This window comes from Myxine glutinosa, chromosome 7 (genome assembly GCF_964187855.1).
Source record: "Myxine glutinosa chromosome 7, kmMyxGlut1.1, whole genome shotgun sequence".
In the NCBI taxonomy this organism is placed as follows: domain Eukaryota; kingdom Metazoa; phylum Chordata; class Myxini; order Myxiniformes; family Myxinidae; genus Myxine; species Myxine glutinosa.
Genome location: NC_136267.1, coordinates 126,475,241 through 126,498,796, shown reverse-complemented (window position 1 = coordinate 126,498,796; position 23,556 = coordinate 126,475,241). Strand labels below are relative to the sequence as shown.

Here is a 23,556-nt window from a genome sequence, read left to right as displayed (position 1 = left end):
CTGTTAAACCACCCCAAACCCCTCCCAAAAATTTTGCTTTGGTAGCCATCTTGACCATGCTATGTGTTCTCCCTTATCCCTCATCTTTACCTACATCCCTTGTTTGTCCATCTGTCTATTTTCTCCCTCCACCCTGCTGTTCGCATTTCCCCTTTGTTTTGTTGTGTCCTGATTTGCTTTGTGTCAGAGCTCTTCCACGAGCGAAGACCATATTGTAGTAAAAAAAAACAAAAAAAAACTCCCCATTCAAACAATGACCCCACAATTCACGGATTTGACATTTGCAGCACTTACCAGGAACGTATCCCCCCCTTTTTCCATTAAACAATGGCCCGCTATTTTGCGATTTCGCAATTCGCAGATTTTCCAGGAACGTATCCTCAGCGAATAGCGGAGTCCCATGGTATTTGCTAATCATTAAGGTATGCAAGAATATTTGCTATTTCACAAGTGTTGAGTCAGCTGCCCTCTGGTAGTTCAATGATAGCAGGAAAAATGAACAGTAAGGAACAGTGAGGCTGACATATTTGACCAACAGATGTATTTATATTTATACAGTACTCAAATGGCTAATTGTGGCCAATCCTGGGAAGGCCTCTCAACAAGCACCTTATGTAACTTAAGCCTTCAAATGGAGTGGGTGTTTGGACGAATACAAGCACGTCTTATGTGGCTGGGAAATGCAATGAAATACATACACATTGCTATGCAATAAAATGTAACCATGCTTCTCAAATGTTGGTAGGTGTGTCAGACAGGGGTCAAAATAAAATAATAATTCACAGAGGCTCTTTTGAAGGTTTCTTCAAAAATAAATAAAGAGCACAAGTATATACTTTTGGGGGCTCTTTTCAAGTCAATGGGGGTTAAGAGTCTTTTCAGGCATTTTCAATGTTAACTACCATAATGTTTTGTTCATTGTTACCTCTGCCACCAATCTGAGGTGGATGGAGATTATGTTTTCACCCCTGTCTGGCTTGCTGGCAAGCAGGCAGGATCCCTCTTTGTTTCGCTTGCGACCCCCTCCTTCTCCGCAGGGCACCACCGTCAACTAACACCTCCTCCTTCCACATTGCAAAAGTCCCAAATGCCCGACATGTTTCCTCACCAGCACACCCGAAACCACAGTGTCCACTTGAGACGAGAGCCAGAACGAGAGAGAGACCAAGATAGCGAGGCGAGTCTTTTTTTCCCTTCAGCTCTCGAATTTTCCACGATGTCACACTCTGTCCAATCATCGAGCACTACTCAGTCACCCCATCGTGCCTCCACCAATCACGAAGGCTGGGGTGTGGCCTCCTCATTACTAGTCGTCGGGGGACGGAGTCTAGTCGTCATTCGGGAATGTTCAGATGACATCGTTCCCTTGCCGATTGGCAAATGCTGTCCCTGACGCACGTTGTCGTGAGCGAATGAGTATTTGTTATCGTTGTTGTTTGGCGGGCTTTTTAATTGTTATAAAGACGGAGGAAAGATCACAGGGACAAATTACACACTGGGTAATTAATCTTTAAGCCATATAATTACTTTACACAAAGCCACGCCCTTTATGGTGACATGCAAACGCTCTTACCCGGACAGACAGCCTACTTGGATACATCGAAATTCCTCCCCATGACACTCGGAGCATTCTAATCTACACGATTCTATCTCGACTAAGGTATTTCATTGTTTACCCCCCACAAACGTAACAATATATAGCATGATATCTCTAAACGTTGCGGCAAAACTTGGTGGACGAGTTGGATAGGTGAAAAGAACGAGCAGATTCGATTTTGGTTCAGACCTGGATCCAGATCCGGCCTAAAAGTGGGATACAAAACGTAAATTGTGCAGTTTGGCGGATGTATGTATGCTCTCTTCCGAGAACCGTTCCAGTTTGATTAACATATACATTATCACTCTTGACTTCAGAAAGAGCCACACAACACCATTAAAATACACCACCGGTACCCACAACGTCATGTCAACACCTGACATGTGCCACTCATTGTTCTGTGCCATTATCAGTCAACATACGACATTACAACTGCACGTAGAAGTATATAGCAGCTCCAAAATAAACAGAAAATAGTCCTGAACTCGACATAAAATGCAACCAAGACAGCCCCAAGCTCATTATTCATGCCCAATTAAGAAGGTATTGCACTCAATTTCTCAAAACAGATTCACATTCTTTGTCCTAATATCTTCTGTATCGACAAGTGGGGTTTTTTTTCCTTCTGTATCGACATTGCTATTCATGGGGTGGTGCCCATGAATACCAATGATTGAACAATCGTTGATGAAGATGAATCAAAGTTTATCATTTAACAAATGGAACTGCAAAGGAGAAAACGAGAAAGAGAACAAGATCAAGTGTCTCCTGCTATCTTTATATCAGTGGTTACTGACGGGACGATTTTAAAAACGTTTTTTTTTTTTTTTCACCCCCATGATTTTTTCCACAGGAGATTATGGAAGAAATGGGTATGAGTCACCCCCATGTATTTTGAGCGCTGGCACCAGATATCTTTCACCTACTTGATGCATTCTCCTGACCAATTTAGATAATTTATCATAGAATAGGTATGAAGCTGCAACGTCAATCATAACAGGTGGGGCTATATCTTGCTGCATGACCAAAGGAGGAATTATATTTATACAATCGTGGACAACCAAACTCATTGCATCTTATATAAATCAACAACTGAGTAGGACTTACATAGCAAAGTCAACTGAGAAATTCCTGTTTCTAACTAGGCAGTTTGAAGTGGTGGCTGGACATTTCATTGAACTCACCAAAGTCCTGAGGTCTCCATACATCACGCTGACCACCACTCAACTCTCCCACTTCCCAATCAGACACATCAACATCTCTGTTCCACAGTTGAGAAGTCCCAGTCAGGCGCACATTACTGGGTAATCCGCGGTTTATTCTGTGCATGGAAGAACCTGAACAGAAAGAGGGGGCAAATGGTTGGCAAACCTTGCCTTCCATTGAGCAGGAGCAATGTATGCAATTCACCTTTACTTTCAAATAATTTATCAGCACTAGCAGGGACCCGTATAACAGAGTTCCACGGAAAACCCTCCCTTTGTTTGGGCAGTGTATAGGGCAATTAGTATAGTATTAATACGTCATTGTGGTACGATTTATTATCTAAAACGATAAAAGTCCTTCTTGGCCATAGGAGATAACAGTGGGTTCTGAAATAATACACCACTTTAAGAATGAACGTTAGCTAGTTCAGTATTATTGGCCTATACGTGCTGTCATTTGAAGAGCCATAACACCTACGCTTTCGATATTTGATGGTCATTTTAAAAATCGGTTTGTTTGTGTTTCACACTGAATGAAAAACGTAAAGGTAGAGCATGCAGATTGCGACATATGACAGATTCGACGACGTTTGGCCTGTACGACATACAAATTAAAATGGTGGTCGGTGGAGTCAGCCTTCGTACATCGTAATGACATCATAGACGCAACGACGTAGTGTGACAGACACAAAACTGCTGCTGCTTTAATATATAGATGACTCGATGAATGTGTTAACAGCAAGGGCAGAGCCAATGCAGAGAAGTTAAACCCCACCCACTGTCTAAAAAATAAAAAAAACAGCAGCCACAGTGCCACACATTATTTTACCAAAAGGAGAAGCATCCAATGACCATACTCTTCTGTGCGCATGCACGATCAGGATGACATTCCGTACAATTTGCCAATTTCAGAGCCAACGTACTCCTAAACTGCAGGTTCATGTTCCAAATATAACATTCAATATAACGAAAGTAGTTCCTCGATGATAGACTTATGGAGACAGAAAGACACTGTGAACCAATTACTTAACCGTTTTTCACTTCGCATGCAGAGAAAATATATAATAGCACATAAACAATCACCACAGCCACTGCCACAGTGACAGCAGCAACGTGTTATAAATATCTTCTTTTCTTTTTTTTTCACGCGTTTCACTTAATTTTCAATTTTCATTGAGGCACAGACAGACATGCAACACATTTGTGAAGGGAAACATGCTGTCTTTTCATAATACTCATTAGCAAATTGACAGGAGGCAAGCCTAGTATATTTTGAAAATATAGCGTAACTAAAATCCTTCCACGACTCTTGCTAAAAAGTCACCATTTATGATGTAGGGTGCTGAAGGGCTTGGTTGCAAAATAAAACTGAACGATATTAGCCCGTTGGACTCTGTCCGAAACGGGGGCGTATGGATTGGGTCGTGTGTGTGTGTGTGTGTGTGTGTGTGTGTGTGTGTGTGTGTGTGTGTGTGTGTGTGTGTGTGTGTGTGTGTGTGTGTGTGTGTGTGTGTGTGTGTGTAACCATATCTTGGAGATGGATGGATCAATTTTGTTCATACTTGGCACAAAGAAATCACACGAGGGTATACATATGCAAATCATTTTGTTTCATGATGAAATCAAAGATGGCCGACTGGCAGCCATTTTGTTACTTAAAAATGTCCCCAACCATTACTTGAATATGCATGGACCGATTTTGTTCGAACTTGTCAACCACAGTGCAAGGCATACACGTGCACCTCACTTTATTTTGTGATCTGATCAAAGACTGGCAGCCATTTTAGTTGTAAAAAAAACAAAAAACGATATTGAACATGTCTTCAACCATTTCTCAGATATGCATTTGCTGATCTTGTTCAAACTTGGCACGCAGACATTGAATGATGGGTTACATATGCACACCTTTTTTTTTTTTTAAGATGAGATCCAGGATAGCCGACTTGCAGACATTTTGTTACTTAAACGTATCCCCAACCATTTCTGGACATGCATGGATAGATTTTGTTCAAACTTGGCACAAACTTCTATCTACCCATCCCAACTCTCTCTTCCTCATATGTGGTGATTTCAATTGTCACCATGCCAGTTGGCTGGGTGTGGGTACCTCTCTCACCAGCCATGGCTCTTCAGCAAAGGACTTCTGCGACTCACTGGGACTGACACAATCTGTCAATTTCCCGACCCAGATCTCAGTCAACGGAGCATCTTCTCTTCTGGATTTGGTTATGACAAACTTCCCTGAAAATGTCTGCTGCTCTTCTTCTGCTCCAATCGGCTCATCTGATCATGTGCTTGTCAAAGTGGACATCTCTCTGACCATTCTCAGAGAGCCTCCTCAGCGTCGACGAGTCTGGCATTTCACTCAGGCCAACTGGCACGGTCTTCAAGCAGCCATCAATCATCTGGACTGGTCTCCCATCTCTACCGCCTCTGACATCAACTCATCCTGGGAATTCTTTCAAAGTAAATTGCTCTCTCTCATGCACAGATTTATACCATCTCGTCTTCAGGTGTCATACCCTTCCTCCCGTCCATGGTACACGGAATCTTGTGGTGAGGCTGTTGCCCTGAAACAACTTGCTTTCGTCTCCTGGAAAGCAAATCCAACGGAAGGAAATCTCATTTCCTTTCACAAAGCCCGAAACAAGTGTGTGTCCACCCTCAGGAGAGCCAGGAAACAATATCTCACCATTCTCAAGACCGAACTCTCTTATCTGTCTCCCTCTTCCAAATCCTGGTGGCGTCTGGTCAAATCTGTTTCTGGTGTTTGTTCCCCCTCCATCCCCTCCCTCACCTCAAACGGCTGACTCTGCACGTGAAAAAGCTGAATGCCTCAACTCTGTGTTTGCCTCTAAATCTTGTGTCCCAAACCCATCCCTCTCTGTACCCACCGTACCCAGTCGTACCCAGCTGCTCCTGGACTCTGTGTCCTTTCCTCCTGACAAGGTGGAAAAGTTTCTGTCAACCCTCGACTCTGATTCTGCAACTGGTCCTGATGGCATCAGCCCACGGGTCCTAAAATCATGTTATTCTGCTCTTTCACTCCCTCTTTCTGTTCTCTTCACCCTCTCTTTTGCTCAAGGTCATCTGCCATCTGCTTGGAAATCAGCCAACATCACCGCTTTGCACAAAAAAGGTGCAAAAACAGATCCCAGCAACTACAGACCAATCAGCCTTCTCCCAATTATCAGCAAAGTCATGGAATCCATCATTGCTTCAGATATTAAATCTTTCCTCTTCTCCAATGGCTTGATCTCTGATCATCAATTTGGTTTCAGACCTGGTCACTCTACTCTGGACATGCTGCTTCTGCTTTCTCAACAATGGATGGAGGTCCTCAACGCCAAACAGGAAATTAGAGCTGTCTCCCTTGACATTTCACGTGCCTTCGATACGGTCTGGCACCCTGCTCTGCTCACCAAACTCTCCTCCTTTGGTATCCATGGAAATCTCCACGCATGGCTGGCGGACTTCCTCTCTGGTCGTAGTCAACGTGTGGCCCTGAATGGGTTTCTCTCATCTCCTCTTCCTGTTCAGGCTGGAGTTCCCCAAGGTAGTGTTCTGGGCCCTGTGCTTTTTCTGGTCTTCATCAATGATCTCTCTGACTCTCTCTCTTGAAAATCCTCTCTATCTCTTTGCTGACGACTCTACTCTCTGTCGCTCCATTCCTCATCCCTCAGATCGGCAGTCTGCAGCCTCCTCACTCTCTGCAGACCTGGACAAAATCACAGACTGGTCAAACAATTGGAACATGTCTTTCAATCCTGACAAATCTCACACTCTTACAATGTCTCTCCAAAAGGACCGACTGGACAACCCTCCCATCTACTTTCTCAACAATCCTCTCCAAGAAGTTCTGTCGCTCAAGCTTTTGGGTCTCACTATCTGCCATGATCTTTCTTGGGAAAACCACATTTCCAAGCTGGCCTCCAAAGCCAGTCGCCGAGTGGGCATCCTCCGTCGTGCGAAGTCCTTCCTTGGCACACCTGAGCTCCTCACCACATACAAGGCTTTCATCCGCAGCTCAATGGAATACTGTTCCCCCCTCTGGGCTGGTGCTCCTGCCTCACAACTTGCCCGGCTTCACGCTGTTGAGGCCAAAGCCTTCAGAATCATTGGAATCTCCTGCGATGTAGTCAACACCGAGGGCCTTTCACTCACTCACCGCAGGCAGGTTGGTGGTCTTTCTGTCTTCTACCGACTCCTCTCCAGCCTTGCTCCCCCAGCTCTCTCTGTGCTCTGTCCCCCCAATATTCCTTCAGGTCACACAAGATCTGCCTGCAACCCTCTTATGGTTAAACTGCCAAAGTCTAGGCTCTCTGCTCACCTTCACTCTTTCATTCCCCTTTTCTCCCGCCTCTGGAACAAACTCCCCCACTCCCTTCAATCCCACTCCTCCCTCCAGGTCTTTAAAACAGCTGTTCACCACCATCTCTTATCTTCCCCCATCGAAAACCTTGATCTTTTCTACCCCCGGTAATTCACCCCAGAGTCCTTGCAGTGTTCATACGTTTTAATCCTCTCCCACCTCCCCCCAAGTCCTCCCGATGTCCCTGCTCTCAAATGTTGTGTTTGTGTCCTTCCCCCTCTTCCCCCTATCTTTTGTGTCCTTCCCCCTCTCTCCCCATCTTGTCTGCCGCTCCCCTTGTTTTTTGTGTTTTGTGTGTCGGTTTGTCTTTTTGTGTGATTAATGTTAGCTCTTTCACGAGCCTCGATCTTGTATCCAAAAAAAAAAAAAAAAAAAAAAAAGACAATACATGAGTATACACTACCGGTCAAAAGTTTTAGAACACCTCAATTTTTCCAGTTTTTATTGAAATGTACGCAGTTTAATGTCCAGTGAATAACCTGAAATGGTACAAAGGTAAGCAGTAAACTGCTTGAGGTTAAAAAAAGTTTAGGTCAGCAAAAACAGGAAAATAATGTGAATGGGAGTTATATTGTAAAAAAGAAAAAAAAGGCCTTCTTCAGGGAACAAGTAATGGGTTAACAACTTACAGCTGTTCTGCAGCAATGTAAGTAAATTAAGCCTTGAAAGTTGATGCAAACGATTCCTACAGGTGTCCCAACCTCTGCTGATTAAAAACCCCGTCTGTATAAAAGCAGTATTGGAACCGACTGTTATAACACCCTCTGATGCATTATTTGGACAATATTGCACTGCAGGAAGTAGTATATTGGAAATTGGAGGAAACGACAGGAAGAGGTCTGGCAGACCCAAAGCGACAAGAGAATCAGAAGACAAGTTTCTGAGAGTCAACAGCTTGCGTGATAGGCGGCTCACAGGACAACAGCTTCAAGCACAGCTTAACACTGGTTAAAAAACCACCTTTAGAGGCCATTTTTCCCCGCAAAGCGGGGGTTGGCCTTTTTCGGGAACCATGGTTGTTGTTGTTTTTTGGTCCCCTTTTTGAAGCAATGTTTTACGGCCGGATGCCCTTCCTGACGCCAACCCTTTTTGCCGCCTTTAACGACAAACAGGGAATTACCAGTGAACTGGTACTCAATTAGCCGACCTCGGAAGGATGACAGGCTGAGTCAACCCCCCTGGCGGTAATTCAGCGATCGACCGGGATTCGAACCCAGGATCCTAGGATCCTAAGCCGGCACCCTAGCCGCTAGCCCAACACCAGGGTTGTTGTCAGCCTGGAGTCAGTCAGCCAGGCTCCAAGCTTAACACTGGTTGAAGTAAGCAAGTCTCAGTTTCAACTATGAAGAGAAGACTTCGAGCTGCAGGTTTGACAGGTCGAGTGGCAGTAAGAAAGCCATTGCTAAGATGGCAAAATAAGAAAAAAGAGGCTTGCCTGGGCCATGAAGCACCGCCAGTGGACTACTGAAGACTGGAAGAAGGTCTTATGGACCGATGAATCAAAATTTGAAATCTTTGATTCATCACGCAGGGTTTTTGTATGCCGTCGAGGAGGCAAAAGGATGGTTCCTCAGTGTGTGACACCAACTGTCAAACATGGAGGAGGAAGCGTGACGGTCTGGGGCTCTTTTGCTGGATCCAGAGTCGGAGACTTGCACAGAGTGACTGGCACCCTGAACCAAAAGGGCTACCACAGCATTTTGCAGCGCGATGCAATACCCTCTGGTATACGCCTAGTTGGTCAGGGGTTCATCCTACAGCAAGATAATGACCTTAAACACACCTCCAGGCTGTCAAATCTACCTTCGAGGAAAAGAACAAGACGGTAGGCTTCAAATCATGGAATGGCCAGCACAGTCTCCAGACCTAAACCCCATTGAGCTGGTTTTTTTTTTGGTTTTTTTGTATACAAGATGAAGGCTCGTGAAAGAGCTAACATTAATCACACTGAAAGTCAAACCGATACATAAAACAAAAAATAAGGGGAGCGGTGGACAATATGGGGAGAGAGGGGGAAGGATACAAACACCATTTGAGAGCAGGGACATCAAGAGAACTGTGGGAGGGAGAGGGCCTGGGGGGGAGGGTGGGAGAGGTATAAAACATATGGACACTGCAAGGACTTCCAGGAAAGAAGTTGGAATTTCAAAAAAGTGTATTTCGGGTGAATTAGTGGGGGTAGAAAAGATTAAGGTTTTGGATGGGGGAAGATAAGAGATGGTGGTGAACAGCTGTTTTAAACACCTGGAGGGAGGAGTGGGATTGAAGGGAGTGGGGGAGTTTGTTCCAGAGCTGGGAGAAAAGGGGAATGAAAGAGTGAAGGTGAGCAGAGAGCCGAGATTTTGGCAGTTTAACCATAAGAGCGTTACAGGCAGATCTTGTGCAACCTGTAGGAATATTACGGGGACAGAGCACAGAGAGCGCTGGGGGAGCAAGGCCGGAGAGGAGTCGGTAGAAGACAGAAAGACCACCAACCTGCCTGCGGTGAGTGAGTGAAATGCCCTCAGAGTTAGCTTCATCGCAGGAGATTCCAATGATTCTGAAAGCTTTGGTTTCAACAGCGTGAAGCCGAGCTAGGTGTGAGGCAGGAGCACCGGCCCAGAGGGAGGGAACAGCATTCCATTGAGCTGTGGATGAAAGCCTTGTATGTGGTGAGGAGCTCAGGTGTGCCAAGGAAGTACTTTGCACGACGGAGGATGCCCAGTCGGCGACTGGCTTTGGAGGCCAGCTTGGAAATGTGGTTTTCCCCAAGAATGATCATGGCAGATAGTGAGACCCAAAAGCTTGAGCGACAGAACTTCTTGGAGAGGATTGTTGAGAAAGCAGATGGGAGGGTTTTCCAGTCGGTCTTTTTGGAGAGACATAGTAAGAGTGTGAGATTTGTCAGGATTGAAAGACATGTTCCACTTGTTTGCCCAGTCTGTGATTTTGTCCAGGTCTGCAGAGAGTGAGGAGGCTGCAGACTGCCGATCTGAGGGATGAGGAATGGAGCGACAGAGAGTAGAGTCGTCAGCAAAGAGATAGAGAGGATTTTCAAGAGTCAGAGAGATCATTGATGAAGACCAGAAAAAGCACAGGGCCCAGAACACTGCCTTGGGGAACTCCAGCCTGAACAGGAAGAGGAGATGAGAGAAACCCATTCAGGGCCACATGTTGACTACGACCAGAGAGGACGTCCGCCAGCCATGCGTGGAGATTTCCATGGATACCAAAGGAGGAGAGTTTGGTGAGCAGAGCGGGGTGCCAGACCGTATCGAAGGCACGTGAAATGTCAAGGGAGACAGCTCTAATTTCCTGTTTGGCGTTGAGGACCTCCATCCATTGTTGAGAAAGCAGAAGCAGCATGTCCAGAGTAGAGTGACCAGGTCTGAAACCAAATTGATGGTCAGAGATCAAGCCATTGGAGAATAAATTATATAAAAAATACATTATATATTTAAATACATTATATAAAAGTCCACATTTGATCAGTCGCCTCGGGGTTAAAAGCTCGCTATTGGTTATCCGTTCCTTGGGGAGATTTTTATCGCCAGGAACAGGACAATATTTTAGTGTATATTATATTATACTAGGGTGTGCCCGCATGTACGTGCTTGCCCGTACGTGCTTGCCCGTACGTGCGTGCAAAAAAACATGCGTGCAAACAACAACAACAAAAAAAAAACTTTGAAACCACGTGGCAGTAACGACCACAGAACCCCCCCCTCTATTTACATGAAATGGTTTGGTCCATTCGCAAAGCCAAAGCGAACGGCTTGTGAGTACGGTGACCATACCTTGGGAACCACTTGTCCGATTAATTTCAAACCTTGAAAAGGCACATCCTCGGGTCCCCAGCAATATACCTGGCAAGTTTCAAGTATATCGGACCGGTAGTTGTCGAGAAACAGCGGTCGCAGACAGACAGACAGACAGACAGACAGACAGACAGACAGACACACACACACACACACACACACACACACACACACACACACACACACACACACACACACACACACACACACACACACACACACACACACACACACACACACACACACACACAGAGATTGCTGGAATTATATAGAGATACACACATTATACGTGACATATTTTACTGTATATTATATACACACACATTGTACCTGGCATATTTTACTGTATATCATACACACACATATAATACCTGACATATTTTACTGTATATCATACACACATTATACGTGATATATTTTACTGTATATTACAAGCACACACATTGTACCTGGCATATTTTACTGTACATTGTATACACATATGTGACATGTTATACTGTATATTTTACTGTATATTATACACACACATTTGACATTTTACTGTAGATTATACACACACACATAAGTGACATTTTACTGTATATTGTATACAATGTGTGACGTGTTATACTGTATGCACACATTATAGTTGACAGGTTATACAATCTCACACACAATCTACAATATGTGCAATAACGATTTCAAATGCATAAGCACATATCAAAGAAATGAATTATGCAAATTAAAGTTTGCAAAAAATGTTTTTGCGTTTGACAATCACTGATTAAAAAGGACAGTCATGAAGGATCATGAAAGTCCAGCACAAAGAGCTCCAGAAACATAGTAAAATCAGACAGAGTAAAAAAAATTAAAAAAATGTTTGCATCACAAATTTTTTTATGCGTGGACAAGGCAATTTACCTGGCTTCCCAGCATGACGGAAATGATCCGAATGCAAAATGCTACAGAAAACAGGCAATACACCTTCATGAAATGCATTCCAACTGCTATTGCTTAAAATAAAAAGTCCTAGCTTGTAGCTAAAACATTTACTTGCCCGCTGTGAAATAGCTACTTTCAGTCGGACATCTCATTTATGATCAAATGAGAACTAGCTTTCTCCAAGCAACAGATAATTAGAAATGTGTTTAACCCTAAAAATTAAACTAGTGGGAATTGGGGATTAACATAAATTGCACTGGTGATACTTTTAATAGGCTACAAAACTTGAGCATAATTAACAACCACCTGTCATAAAAAGTCCCGCTGTGCTCACACCAGCGAGCTGAATCTGAATTCTGAATCTGAATCCAGATTATTATCTGAATAAACACAAAGTACGCATGCCAACCAACTCGTGTTATGCCGATATTTATCCGCATTGCATCAAATCGTCATGTACACAATGTACTATATGCTTAATACACGACTGTATAAATGACGTAATCCACCACACAATGCTTGGCAGCGCACATGCACAGAAGCCCAAATCAATCCACCAATGTTCATCAGGGTGACCGAATATATAGTGTATGTCAGATAAGGATAGTAACATAAAATGTCTCAAGGCTTGAACGCTTCAAAAAGAACCCAAACATACTTGGAAAGGTACCTGAAAGAAAGGTGTGCATATACAACAACAACAACAAGCATGCATTTTAAGGCCATTTTCCCTGCAAGAGCAGGGGTTAGCCTTGCGGTCCCCATGACAATCTTCTCCATTTTGCCCTATTTTCTGCATCTCTCCTTGTTAACCCCCTTGCCCGCATTTCTTCTTCCACCATCTTTAGCCAAGTCTTTCTCGGTCTTCCCCATCCTCTACTTCCTTCCACATTCATTTCCATCACTCTTCTCAGCCAGTCACTTTCATCCTTCCTCAACACATGACCAAACCATCTCAACCTGTTCCTCTTCACAGCATCAATCACAGGCTCTATTCCCATCATCTTTCGCAATTCATCATTTGTCTTCCTCTCTCTCTCTCAACGATACTCCACACATCCACCGAACCATTCACATTTCCACCCTTTCCAGCCTTCGTTGCTGCTCTACGTTCATTACCCATGTCTCGCTCCCATAAATCATAACACTTCTCACACATGCAGCATACACCTTTCCCTTCAACTTCGACGACACTCCCCTCATCAGCATGCCACTCAGTTCCCGAAACTTCTTCCATGCACATCTCACTCTTGCAACCGTTGCCGAGTCTGATCCACCTTCTCCATTCAGCATGTCTCCTAGGTAACAAAATGTTTTCACACCTTCCAGCTTCACGCCGTCTCCAAGATCCAACTCAACATTTCCTCCATCTGCAGCTCCCTCTGTGCACACCTTACACTTGAATGTAGCTGCCACACTGGTTAATGACCCTCTCAAACCACTACATTTTTGATGAACCCACTCAGCGCACATTGTACATTGAATTGAATCGAGTTCACTCCGACACCCTTCCTGCACATAGCACATGGCCACTTCCCAGTTCTTTCCACCTCACCACATGCTTTACCACTTGCCATCACATTTGTTTTTCCGATGTTCACCTTCAGACCTTTCGTCTCCATACATTCCTTCCACTTGTTCATCTTCTCCTTCAGTCCATCCATACTTTCTGCAATCAACACCAGATCATCTGCATACAACAACTCCCACAGTAAAACCTCCTTTACATCCCGAGCCAGTACCTCCATCACAGCTACAAATAGTAGTTGACTTAGTACCGACCCCTGATGCACTCCCACCTTCACCTCAAACTCACCACTGTTCCCGTCCTTCGTCCTTACAGCTGTGTACATACAGCTCTTTTGTACATTGCCATCACTACTCTGATCAACCATTCCTCCACTCCTAACTTCCTCAATGCCCATGTCACTACTTCACGTGGAACCCGATCGAATGCTTTCTCCAGATCAACAAACCCAAGAAACAACTTCTTCCTCTTCTCCATGTACTTCTCCTGCAACTGCCTCACAATAAAAAGCGCGTCTGCCGTTCCTCTTCCTGGCATAAATCCAAACTGCATTTCGTCAATCTTCACTTTCTTCCTTATCCTCCTCTCCAACACCCTTTCCAATACCTTCATTCCATGCTCTAATAACTTTATCGCTCGATACGAGCCACAGTCCAGGGGGTCACCTTTCCCCTTGTATGGAGGGACAAGGGTACTCAGTTCCCAATCCACTGGAATGCAGCCTTCTTTCAACACCAGATTGCAGATCTCTGTCATTCTCTTCAACACCCCAATTTCCCGCTGCCTTCAACATATCTCCCACAACTCCCGTCGGCCCTCCTGCTTTTCTACTCTTCATTGCTTTTATCGCTTCCTCAACTTCCTTCTTGGTTATCTTCTCTGCCGGTCCTAAAACTGGGTTACTCTCTATGTTGCCATCCCATTCATTCTCTGCATTCAACAGTATTTCTATATATCTCTTCCATCTTCCTTTAATTCCATCTGGGTCCACAACGATTTGTCCCACTTCATCCTTCAAGCAACTCACCCCCATCACATCACACCTCTCTTTCGCTATCTGCTTTGCAATCCTGAATACCGCTCTCTGACCCTCTTCCAAATCCAAGCGTTCTCCGAACATTTTCCTGCATGCCTCCTGCGCCTTTGCTGCCTCTTTCTTTGCAGCCTTCTTGGCTGCCTTATAACTTTCATGCTGTTCCTTTTCTGCCCCTGTACCCTTCACCTTCTGCCACTCCTTGAACTTCTTCCTCTTCTCGTCAATCCTCTTTCCAACTTCATCATCCCACCACCATGTTTCCGAGTGCCTCGGTGGTCCTTTTGTCAATCCACATACCTCACCAACGGCTCCCAACAGACTATCTTTCATTGACATCCAACCACTTTCAAGCTCAACCACATCATCCTCTGCCATACTCACTCTCTTTTAATGCCTCCCTCACTGTCACCTCTTTCAACCTCCACACCTTCATTCTCGGTTGGTACTTCACCTGCCGAGCTCTCCTCGCACCTTTCTACCTTATGTCGCAGACAACCAAGTGGTGCTGTGAAACAGCCTCCTCCCCCGGGATCACCTTTGTGTCCCGGAGGTGCCCCCTATCTTGCCTACGCACCATCAGGTAGTCAACGGTTGTCGTCGACCCACCTGACGTATATGTAACAAGCTTATTATCCTCTTTCTGGAACTGAATATTACAAATCAACAAATATGTTGTGCATATGCACAACAAAAAATATTTAAAGTTGATATCTTGCAGCCCCGTAGTGCAAAAACTCCTGAGAATGTGGCCCCTGCAAGTCCTGTGGATAAGCACATTTTACTTGACCTCCCTTATCATCCCTTGTGAAAATGGCAGGCGTGGCGATTTATGAAATGTGGTCTGCAATCGGAAGGCTGATGCCGTCATCACAAACATTCAGGGAGACTCCATAGCTGGTTTAGATGCTTATCAACACCAATGAGGTCATATCTGAAGCTTGTCAATGCAGATAAAGTTAAAAATGATAATATTTACTGTTAATCATGTTTGAAAGTGGGTGGCTAGGGGGGGGGGGAGGGGAAGGGGGGAAGACAATGGAGGGATGGGAGGGTTGGTAGTAGTAGCGTCCCTATATACAAACAATAGCGACAACTTACAATTAGAAGCCATTTTGTATCCCTCGAGCGTGGTGCACCAAACCTGCGCCCATTGTGCGTGAAGGCTAATGTGTCCATTTTCTAATCAAGCTGTTTCTTTTCAAATAAATCAAGCCATACAAGATTTCTCTGCACCAAAAAGGGAGATTATATTACTTAGTTTTATTTTCCTTCTTCCAATACATTAGAATGGCCCCGCTCTAGCTGGCAATACATTAGAATGGCTAACCCCCGCTCTAGCAGGGAAAATGGCCTTAAAATGCATGTTGTGTTGTTGTTGTTCAAATACATTAGAATAAACATTGAACCAGACAGGATTTATTTTACCTAAAAACATATCACACAAACCGTGACGAAATTAAGTGTAATGCGTGAGTAGGGGTTCACACTGATGAGTGCCTAATTCAAGGTGTACAGAGCCTGTGAGGAGAAGAAACACACAGGTAGTGACAGAATGCAGGAATTTGAAAAGTGTAAGAGGAAAGTGAAAGAGAAATGGATGGACACTATTCCACACCAGATGCGCACACCATCAAGAGGAGAGAATGAGAAAAGATAACAATTGTAAGTGGGGGGAAAAAAGAAAGAAAAAAAAAGGAGAGCTTGAGAAGATCGATCGAGTGCTCTACCTGAAAGCAGGTTCTTGGCTGCTTGAAAAGGATGACACTGGGTGGTTTGCCATTGCCTTCCAAGCAGTTAGTCAGGGCAGGAATTTCGAATTTGACCAGGATGCCGGTAATAACTCACTTATCTTGGCAAAGGACACCGAGGGATCTTTAACATTCACCAACTTACGCCGGTAGACGGGATACACTGATGAATCGCCCTGCCTGTGAAACACTGGGATGACAGTTTGTAGCTGGGTTGGGATTCGAACCCAGACTAAACAGCTAAGAGACGAGTGTGTGTACCTTTTTCGGTCATCCAGACAACCCCTTAAGATATGGGTTGGGAAGGTTCTTCCTTGCAATGAAACGGAAAGACCAAATTAGAAAGAGCAAAGAAGGAATAAAAGAGGGCCACATTAAAATGAAGATGAGTCACAAGTGAACGAGTTATTTTTTTCCAAATCATTTGTTTTAACTCGAGTACTATGCCACAGAAAACATGCATGTGCATGAAATCCTTTATCCTTTTATATTCCCATGAAGTCTCATTTGCCATGTCATGGAACCCAACATGTTGTTAACCAATGTTAACTGCAACACTGAGACAAATTTGAAAAAATAAATAAATAAACTTGTGTTAGCCACTCAAGTGACTTGTTTGCTTATAAGCAACTTTGATGGGATGTTCTTGATATGTCAAATTATCAATCCATCTTTCCATGAGAATTTTTGTCTGTTTAATGTTTAAGAGTTATACCTATGAACTGCCAATGGCAATATAATTACAGCACCACGCAAATGTACACACACGGGTCTACAACTTACCTGGCACAGAAACGACTCCAAAGTCGGTTTATATCTCAAATGACTAACCTTGTTTTCTCAAACTCTCTATCTTCTGGCATCTGCAGGGAATCTATACATTTTCAAACACTTCTCTGATCGATTTGTGCATCCAATGGCACAATATCCTGTCATTTTAAAAACAATGACGAGCTATCGATGGATAAAACGGTGCCCATGACCCACGTGACCAGAAAATTCAGGACACGCCATGTCGCTACTCTTAATATATTGGGATTCTAGGTGGGAGAGGGGGTTGTTTGGGTGGTGAGCACCATTACAAATATATATATATATACATATACATATATATATATATATATACATATATGTTTGTTTTTTTGTTTATTTCCGAGGCTCCAAGATAGATTACACAGGATTTTTGCATCTATTGGTAAAAGGAGAAGCGTCCGCCCATGTGTGCATCCGTATGTTAATTTACACTCTATCCCTAAATGTTGACGGTCAAGGTCATATGGTGATTCAAAGAAAATATGCCCGTCATCGAGTCACAGGCCAAGGGTAAGTATACCCCAGTCGGGGGAAGGCTTACTCTTGGTGATCAATTTATGATTGTAGATATCTAGTTTACATAAGATACTCCAAGGTTTCAGTGCTATTGTCCCGAGGATTTGTTCTGTTTGTTTTTTCACCCCGTCTTGCCTTATTTAATAAGCAATTCCTCCCATGGGTGAGTGTGTCCATCTGCCTGCTAGATTTACAGCGCTTTATTTGAGTATGCATAATTATGGTTAAATATTTTTCTTTATGACCAGCAAAATAGCAGCTTTATGACTTAACCAGCTTTTAAAAAAATGACTTTATAACTTTAACCAGCTTTATGCCAATAGGGCAAAATGGAGAAGATAGTCATGGGGACCGCAAAGCAAACCCCCGCTCTAGCAGGGAAAATGGCCTGAAAATGCCTGTTGTTTTGTTGTATGACCAGCGTGCTTTTAGACCGTTCGGAACCTGCAGTGTGCTGCACTGTTCGGGCGCGCGGGTTGACTAAACTGAAGTATAAAACCAAAGCTAGCTAAGAAATAATGTATATGAGGAGTAATGGAAAGCAAAGTCATTTAATCATAACAAAAGCAATTAGAATGGTACTCAGTAGAGAGCATACCTCTGCCAGGCTGAACATTTTACGTTTTTTATCCCACTGATGGAGGCCGAATCTGCATCCGGACCTTAAAAATCTAATCGGCTTGTTCATCTTGCCAACTCATCCACCACCTTTTGTCCAAAACCGTCCACAACTTTTTGAGATATCATGCTCCATATATATATCATCCTTTGCCCCATCTCTCAATGCTGAACCAGCACATTAAAAATTATATGATCCGGATCTTCACCAAAATCAAATCAATTCGCCCTTGTCACACACCCAGCCTGTCCACCAAGTTTTGTCTGAATATGCCCATAACTTTGAGAAATCCTGCTCACATGCAAACACAGACAGAAAAACTTTGGCGAGAACATCCAGATCAAAGGTAACTAGCAAGTTCAAAGAATACCTCACCCCGTGCAATCGAGAACAAGTAGATGGGATGGCTCTTTATAACACTTGCTTTGCGTTTCAGAGCATGATCTACATTTCCTACGAGTCATTATTTTGGCCGAATCTCAATCTGAATGCTTCCCACACTCCTCTCCCCTCCCAAATGCTGAGGGCACGAGGAGCAATTTTGTTTGGTCTAAATGTCATAAATTGCTGTAATATTTTGTCCACGTGCTGCTAAACTGAAGGTTATTGGAAGTGCCAAGGTGGCGATCAGTGTTCTAGTGTTCTACAGTGTTCTACAGGTTTCTACAGGTTTCTACAGGTTACAAGTGTTAAAGTATACAATTCAAAAAATCTTTTTTGAAAGTTCACCACCACAAATGCACAGTCTTTTACACCACCTTACTTTGCATGTTAAACGAGTTGTTAGTGACTGTGTCCTTTAGGACATTCCTAAAACAGTACGTTTCATGTTTGGAATCATTTTCAATCTTGTTTGACTGCCAGACAGGCAGACTAAAACAACTACCAGACCCCTCAATGCATGCGCGCTTGGGACAAGATTCCGTAGCATTTGCAAAATTCAGAGCCAAAGTACTGTTATAAATTGCAGGTTCACGTTCCGATTAGCGATCTCGTGTTCAAAGTATATGTTAAATTGAAATCAAGTAGTTCCTTCATCATACATTGTCTGTCAGGCAGACTGACAGAGGGTGAATTAATTGCTCAACCCCACTATTCACCTCACACATGGAGTAATAAAACCCCATTTCATTTATGAGTTCTTTACTATAGGGATTCCAACAAGTGCAAACAAAATATGTACAGTCAAACACAAAAGCTTCTATGTCAAATTCAAAGGCAAAATATAAATGTAGGCAGACTATAAATTTACAAATCAGCAAAAAACTGCAGTTTCTGGAATGCCATCAACTTTTGCAATCTTTTTTTAAAAGTAGCAGTAAAAGTAAAATTCATCATTGGAGTCATTTTATAGTCAGAAATGGCTGAGAATGCAGGAGAGAACCTTTAGGAACCTCCAACATTTGGGTCCCGCCTTAGGGCCCCAGCCCACCTACTTGTAGTGGTAAGACCCTAGACCATCAATATAGTGTCACCATCCAACGAAAAATACTAAATACATCACCGAGACAGCAACATGTCCACTAGAATATGGTCACAGAACAAAGCATAATGTTTAGGATTCATTATTTTGTTTTCAACAATTGTATTTTAATATAAATAAAAAACAAGGAAAAGTAAAATATCATTGAGCTACAGGGACATGATTCAACCCCCAAACTCATGGAAAACATCTCAAAATTTAATTTAAAATTAAAATTGAAGATATTGCATGTACCCATGTCACGGATGGACGCAGTGGTAGTAGCAGAAGGATGGCCACGGGCATTGTCAGGGATACCACTGGATGCACCCAATGAAGACGAGCCAAGCTTTGGCCTTTTGGAAGCCTCTTCTGAAACAGGCGAAAGCTCCCTGCCTGCTGTTGCTCCCTCTAATCCCGGTGAAGAAACTCCTCGGTTGGAATCATGTGCTCTCGTGGAGTTCATCGATGAAAACTGCAAAAATAAGCATAATGTAACCACTTACCAGTGTCGGCAAGCTAGATGTGCAAATCTTTTTGGCAGAAGTCATTTGAGTTTTTATTCCAATCAATATTAGAACTGTATTAATGCTCCAGCTTTCCTGTAATGTGCATGCAATTAGATCTCCAAGGATTTCTGGATACTTTTTCAGGAAGTTGATCATACAAGTTGGCTACATTCAGAAAGATCACTTAAATCCTGCAAAGAAAAGTATTGGATTTTTTTTCTAGCTGCAATCCAGCATCAAACTATGATTGCTTGATGTAAATATAGTATAGTTTAGGAGTCGCGGAAGGCGAGAAGACGAGACCATTTCGTAGGGTTCGAAGCTCGTTTATTCGTACAGAAATCTCCAGCAATCTCTGCCGCGAACGGAAGTGATACAGCTTTTAGAAAGCCACAACCCTCTTCGGAGGGCGTGGCTCCGACAACCGCGCGTGCGTCACGTCCAACAAACCAAAGGCCCCACAAGCCCGTGCACGTGGATTATGACCAAACATAAGGTAACCGTCACATGCGAATAAGTTAACCGCGACATGCGAATAAGTTAACCGCTACATGCGCCCCCCCAGAATGCACTCCACGGGCATGTACGTAGTTCGCAGGCGCGCTCGGCAGTGCCGAGAAGGCTCGAGCAGTGCTCGGCCTCGGTACGCACAAAAAAATGCTGCCGTGGGGTTGAGCCGACCGAGAGGCTGGTTAAGTCCTCGGGGGAGGGTGCCGAGGTTCCTCGCGGGCCTCCCGAGGTTGCTGGTGAAATCGAACCGAGCCGCGGGTGGAACAGAGCCGGGCCGCGGGTGGAACAGAGCCGGGCCGCGGGTGGAACAGAGCCGGGCCGCGGGTGGAGCCGAGCCGCGGGTGGAACAGAGCCGGGCCGAGGGTGGAACAGAGCCGGGCCGAGGGTGGAACAGAGCCGGGCCGAGGGTAGGCTGCCGAGGTTCTACGCAGGCCTCCCGAGGAAGTAGTTGCGCGAGTTGCAGCTTTCTACACGCGAGCTGTAGCTGTAGTTGTAGAGCGTGCGCGAGTTGTAGTTGTAGTGTGTAGTTGCGCGAAGGTGACGAGCAGCAGTGCGCGCGAAGGTAACGAAGCAGCCGTGCCGCCAACGTCAGTGCGCGCGCAAGACATGAGCAGCAGCGCGCGCGAAGGTAACGAAGCAGCCGTGCCGCCAACGTCAGTGCGCACGCAAGAGATGAGCAGCAGTGCCACCCACATCTCGTAACTGCGTTCCTTTGGAGGGTCCTGGAGCAGGCTCGCCCCTCTGGTCGTAGAGGAGGAGCCGAGCGCGGTGCGCGAACCACATGGCCGCTCGTCGTTTCCGAAACTCCGGCAGTTCGATCGAAACTGCGTTCGAAACCGCGCCCGCATCCGTTCGGGAGAAGCCAGGGTCACCAGTTTAGGTGGCTTCCCTGGTCAGGGCACGCTTGCCGTGTTCGTTTGCAGCCCCCGAATCCGTTCGGGGGCAGCCGGGGTCACCAGTTTAGGAGTCTCGGAAGGCGAGAAGACGAGACCATTTCGTAGGGTTCGAAGCTCGTTTATTCGTACAGAAATCTCCAGCACTCTCTGCCGCGAACGGAAGTGATACAGCTTTTATAAAGCCACAACCCTCTTCGGAGGGCATGGCTCCGACAACCGCGCGTGCGTCACGTCCAACAAACCAAAGGCCCCACAGGCCCGTGCACGTGGATTATGACCAAACATAAGGTAACCGTCACATGCGAATAAGTTAACCGCGACATGCGAATAAGTTAACCGCGACATGCGAATAAGGTAACCGCTACAATAGCATATTAAAATTCACAATGCCAATATCCAAACAATACAAGTGCCTGCATCACACCACTATCACCGACGACAGGACCAGAGAAGAACAACATTTGCCTATTTTCATATCCCTCTTGCAATATCATCCTATTACATGCAGGTAATGTTCTCAATGCTGTAAGCTTCACCTACTGTGCAGAAGCCATACTTTATCTCGAGACAGTGCTACAGTCAAGACATGGTACTCCTGACATGGATTGGAGATTGGGCTTGCAAGCATTGGTCAGGTTGGTGCACCACCCTCATATAGTAGACCAGCAAACAAGGTGGGCACAAAGCGATTAACCTAATAACCAGAGATAAAATTGCTTTGGAAAAGGGCCAATACATGCAAGTCATGAGATAATCCAGTAGGAGAAATAAACCTTGCATCTTGACTACAAATAAGTTACTGATGAACCCCCCCAACCCCACCTCCCCCTAAAATGTGGTATTTAGGTAGTAGAGATAGTAAACTGTATACAAATACATTTTACATGGTCTGCAAGTTGAAATTGTAATGGGTAAACAAAAACAAAAAGAATTTAAGGTGATATGTTTGTAGCGGTGATGGTAAAGTGTATTAAAAAAAAAAATTCAAAGTTGTGTGGGTCGTGGAGATTGGGCTCACAGAATGGCCGAGACATATGCACACTCGCCTCTAAGCTGTCTAGCCTGGGTTTGATTCCTGACCCAGCTGTAAACTACCATTCCGGTGTTTCATAGGCAGGGTGATTCGTCGAAATGCGCCATCCCTCAGATGGACATTAAACGGCTGCCTCATCTGCCAGTATTCGTTGGTGGAATTAAAGAGGTCATTGTGTTCTTAACGAAGAGTAGGAGAGCTACCGCCGGACCCTGAACAAATTCCAAATACCTGCCCAAAACAGCAGAAATGCATATAAATAATGGTTCCCCAAGCATATACAATCTTGTACTATTCTCTCCCATAAAAATATATTTTAACAAGAACAGCACTAAGTAGAGAGCATACCTCCATCAGGTGAACAGTTTACGTTTTGTATCTCACTGATAGGTCGTATCTGGATCCAGACCTGAACCAAAATCTAATCAGCTTGTTCTGGTCACCTAACCAAGTTATGCATCTAGTTTTGTAGAAACTCGTCCATAACTTTTTAAGACATCCTGCTATATATCGTTTTTGGCCCCATCTCTCAATGGGGAAGAATCACAAAGTATTGTATTAGATACAGATCTTCACCAAAATTGAATCCATTCTTCCTTGTCACACACACAACCTCTCTATCAAGTTTTGTCCAAACCCGTCCACAGCTTCTTGAGATATCCTGCTATATAATATCGTTTTTGGCCCTATCTCCCAAAGGTGAAGAATCACTTAGAAATTAAATAATTCTCATATCTGAATCCATATTCAGATCTTCACCAAAATCGAATCGAATTGAATTGTCCTCGTCAGATACCCCACCGGTCTACAAAGTTTCGTCCAAATCCGTCCATAACTTTTTGAGATATCCTGCTATGTATCGTTTTTGGCCCCATCTCCAAATGGTGAAGAATCATTTAAAAATTCTCATAGCCAGATCCGAATCCGGATCTTCACCAAAATCTAATAATTTCGTCTTTGCCACATACACTACCTCACCGCCAAATTTCGTCCA

The 23,556-nt window shown here is 44.3% G+C and overlaps 1 protein-coding gene across 14 annotated transcripts in view; it reads right to left on the bottom strand.

Moving 5' to 3' along the window:
* The window catches only part of MARCHF7 (membrane associated ring-CH-type finger 7), a 138,878-nt gene that overhangs the window by 43,503 nt on the left and 71,819 nt on the right, over positions 1-23,556 (bottom strand). For all 14 annotated transcript variants that reach the window (XM_078782266.1, XM_078782275.1, XM_078782268.1 and 11 more), the window contains 2 exons: positions 19,870-20,089; positions 2,782-2,934 (listed from right to left, as the gene is read on the bottom strand). In XM_078782266.1, the coding sequence (XP_078638392.1) occupies positions 2,782-2,934; positions 19,870-20,089 (373 nt within the window). The remainder of the gene's footprint in view (positions 1-2,781; positions 2,935-19,869; positions 20,090-23,556) is intronic.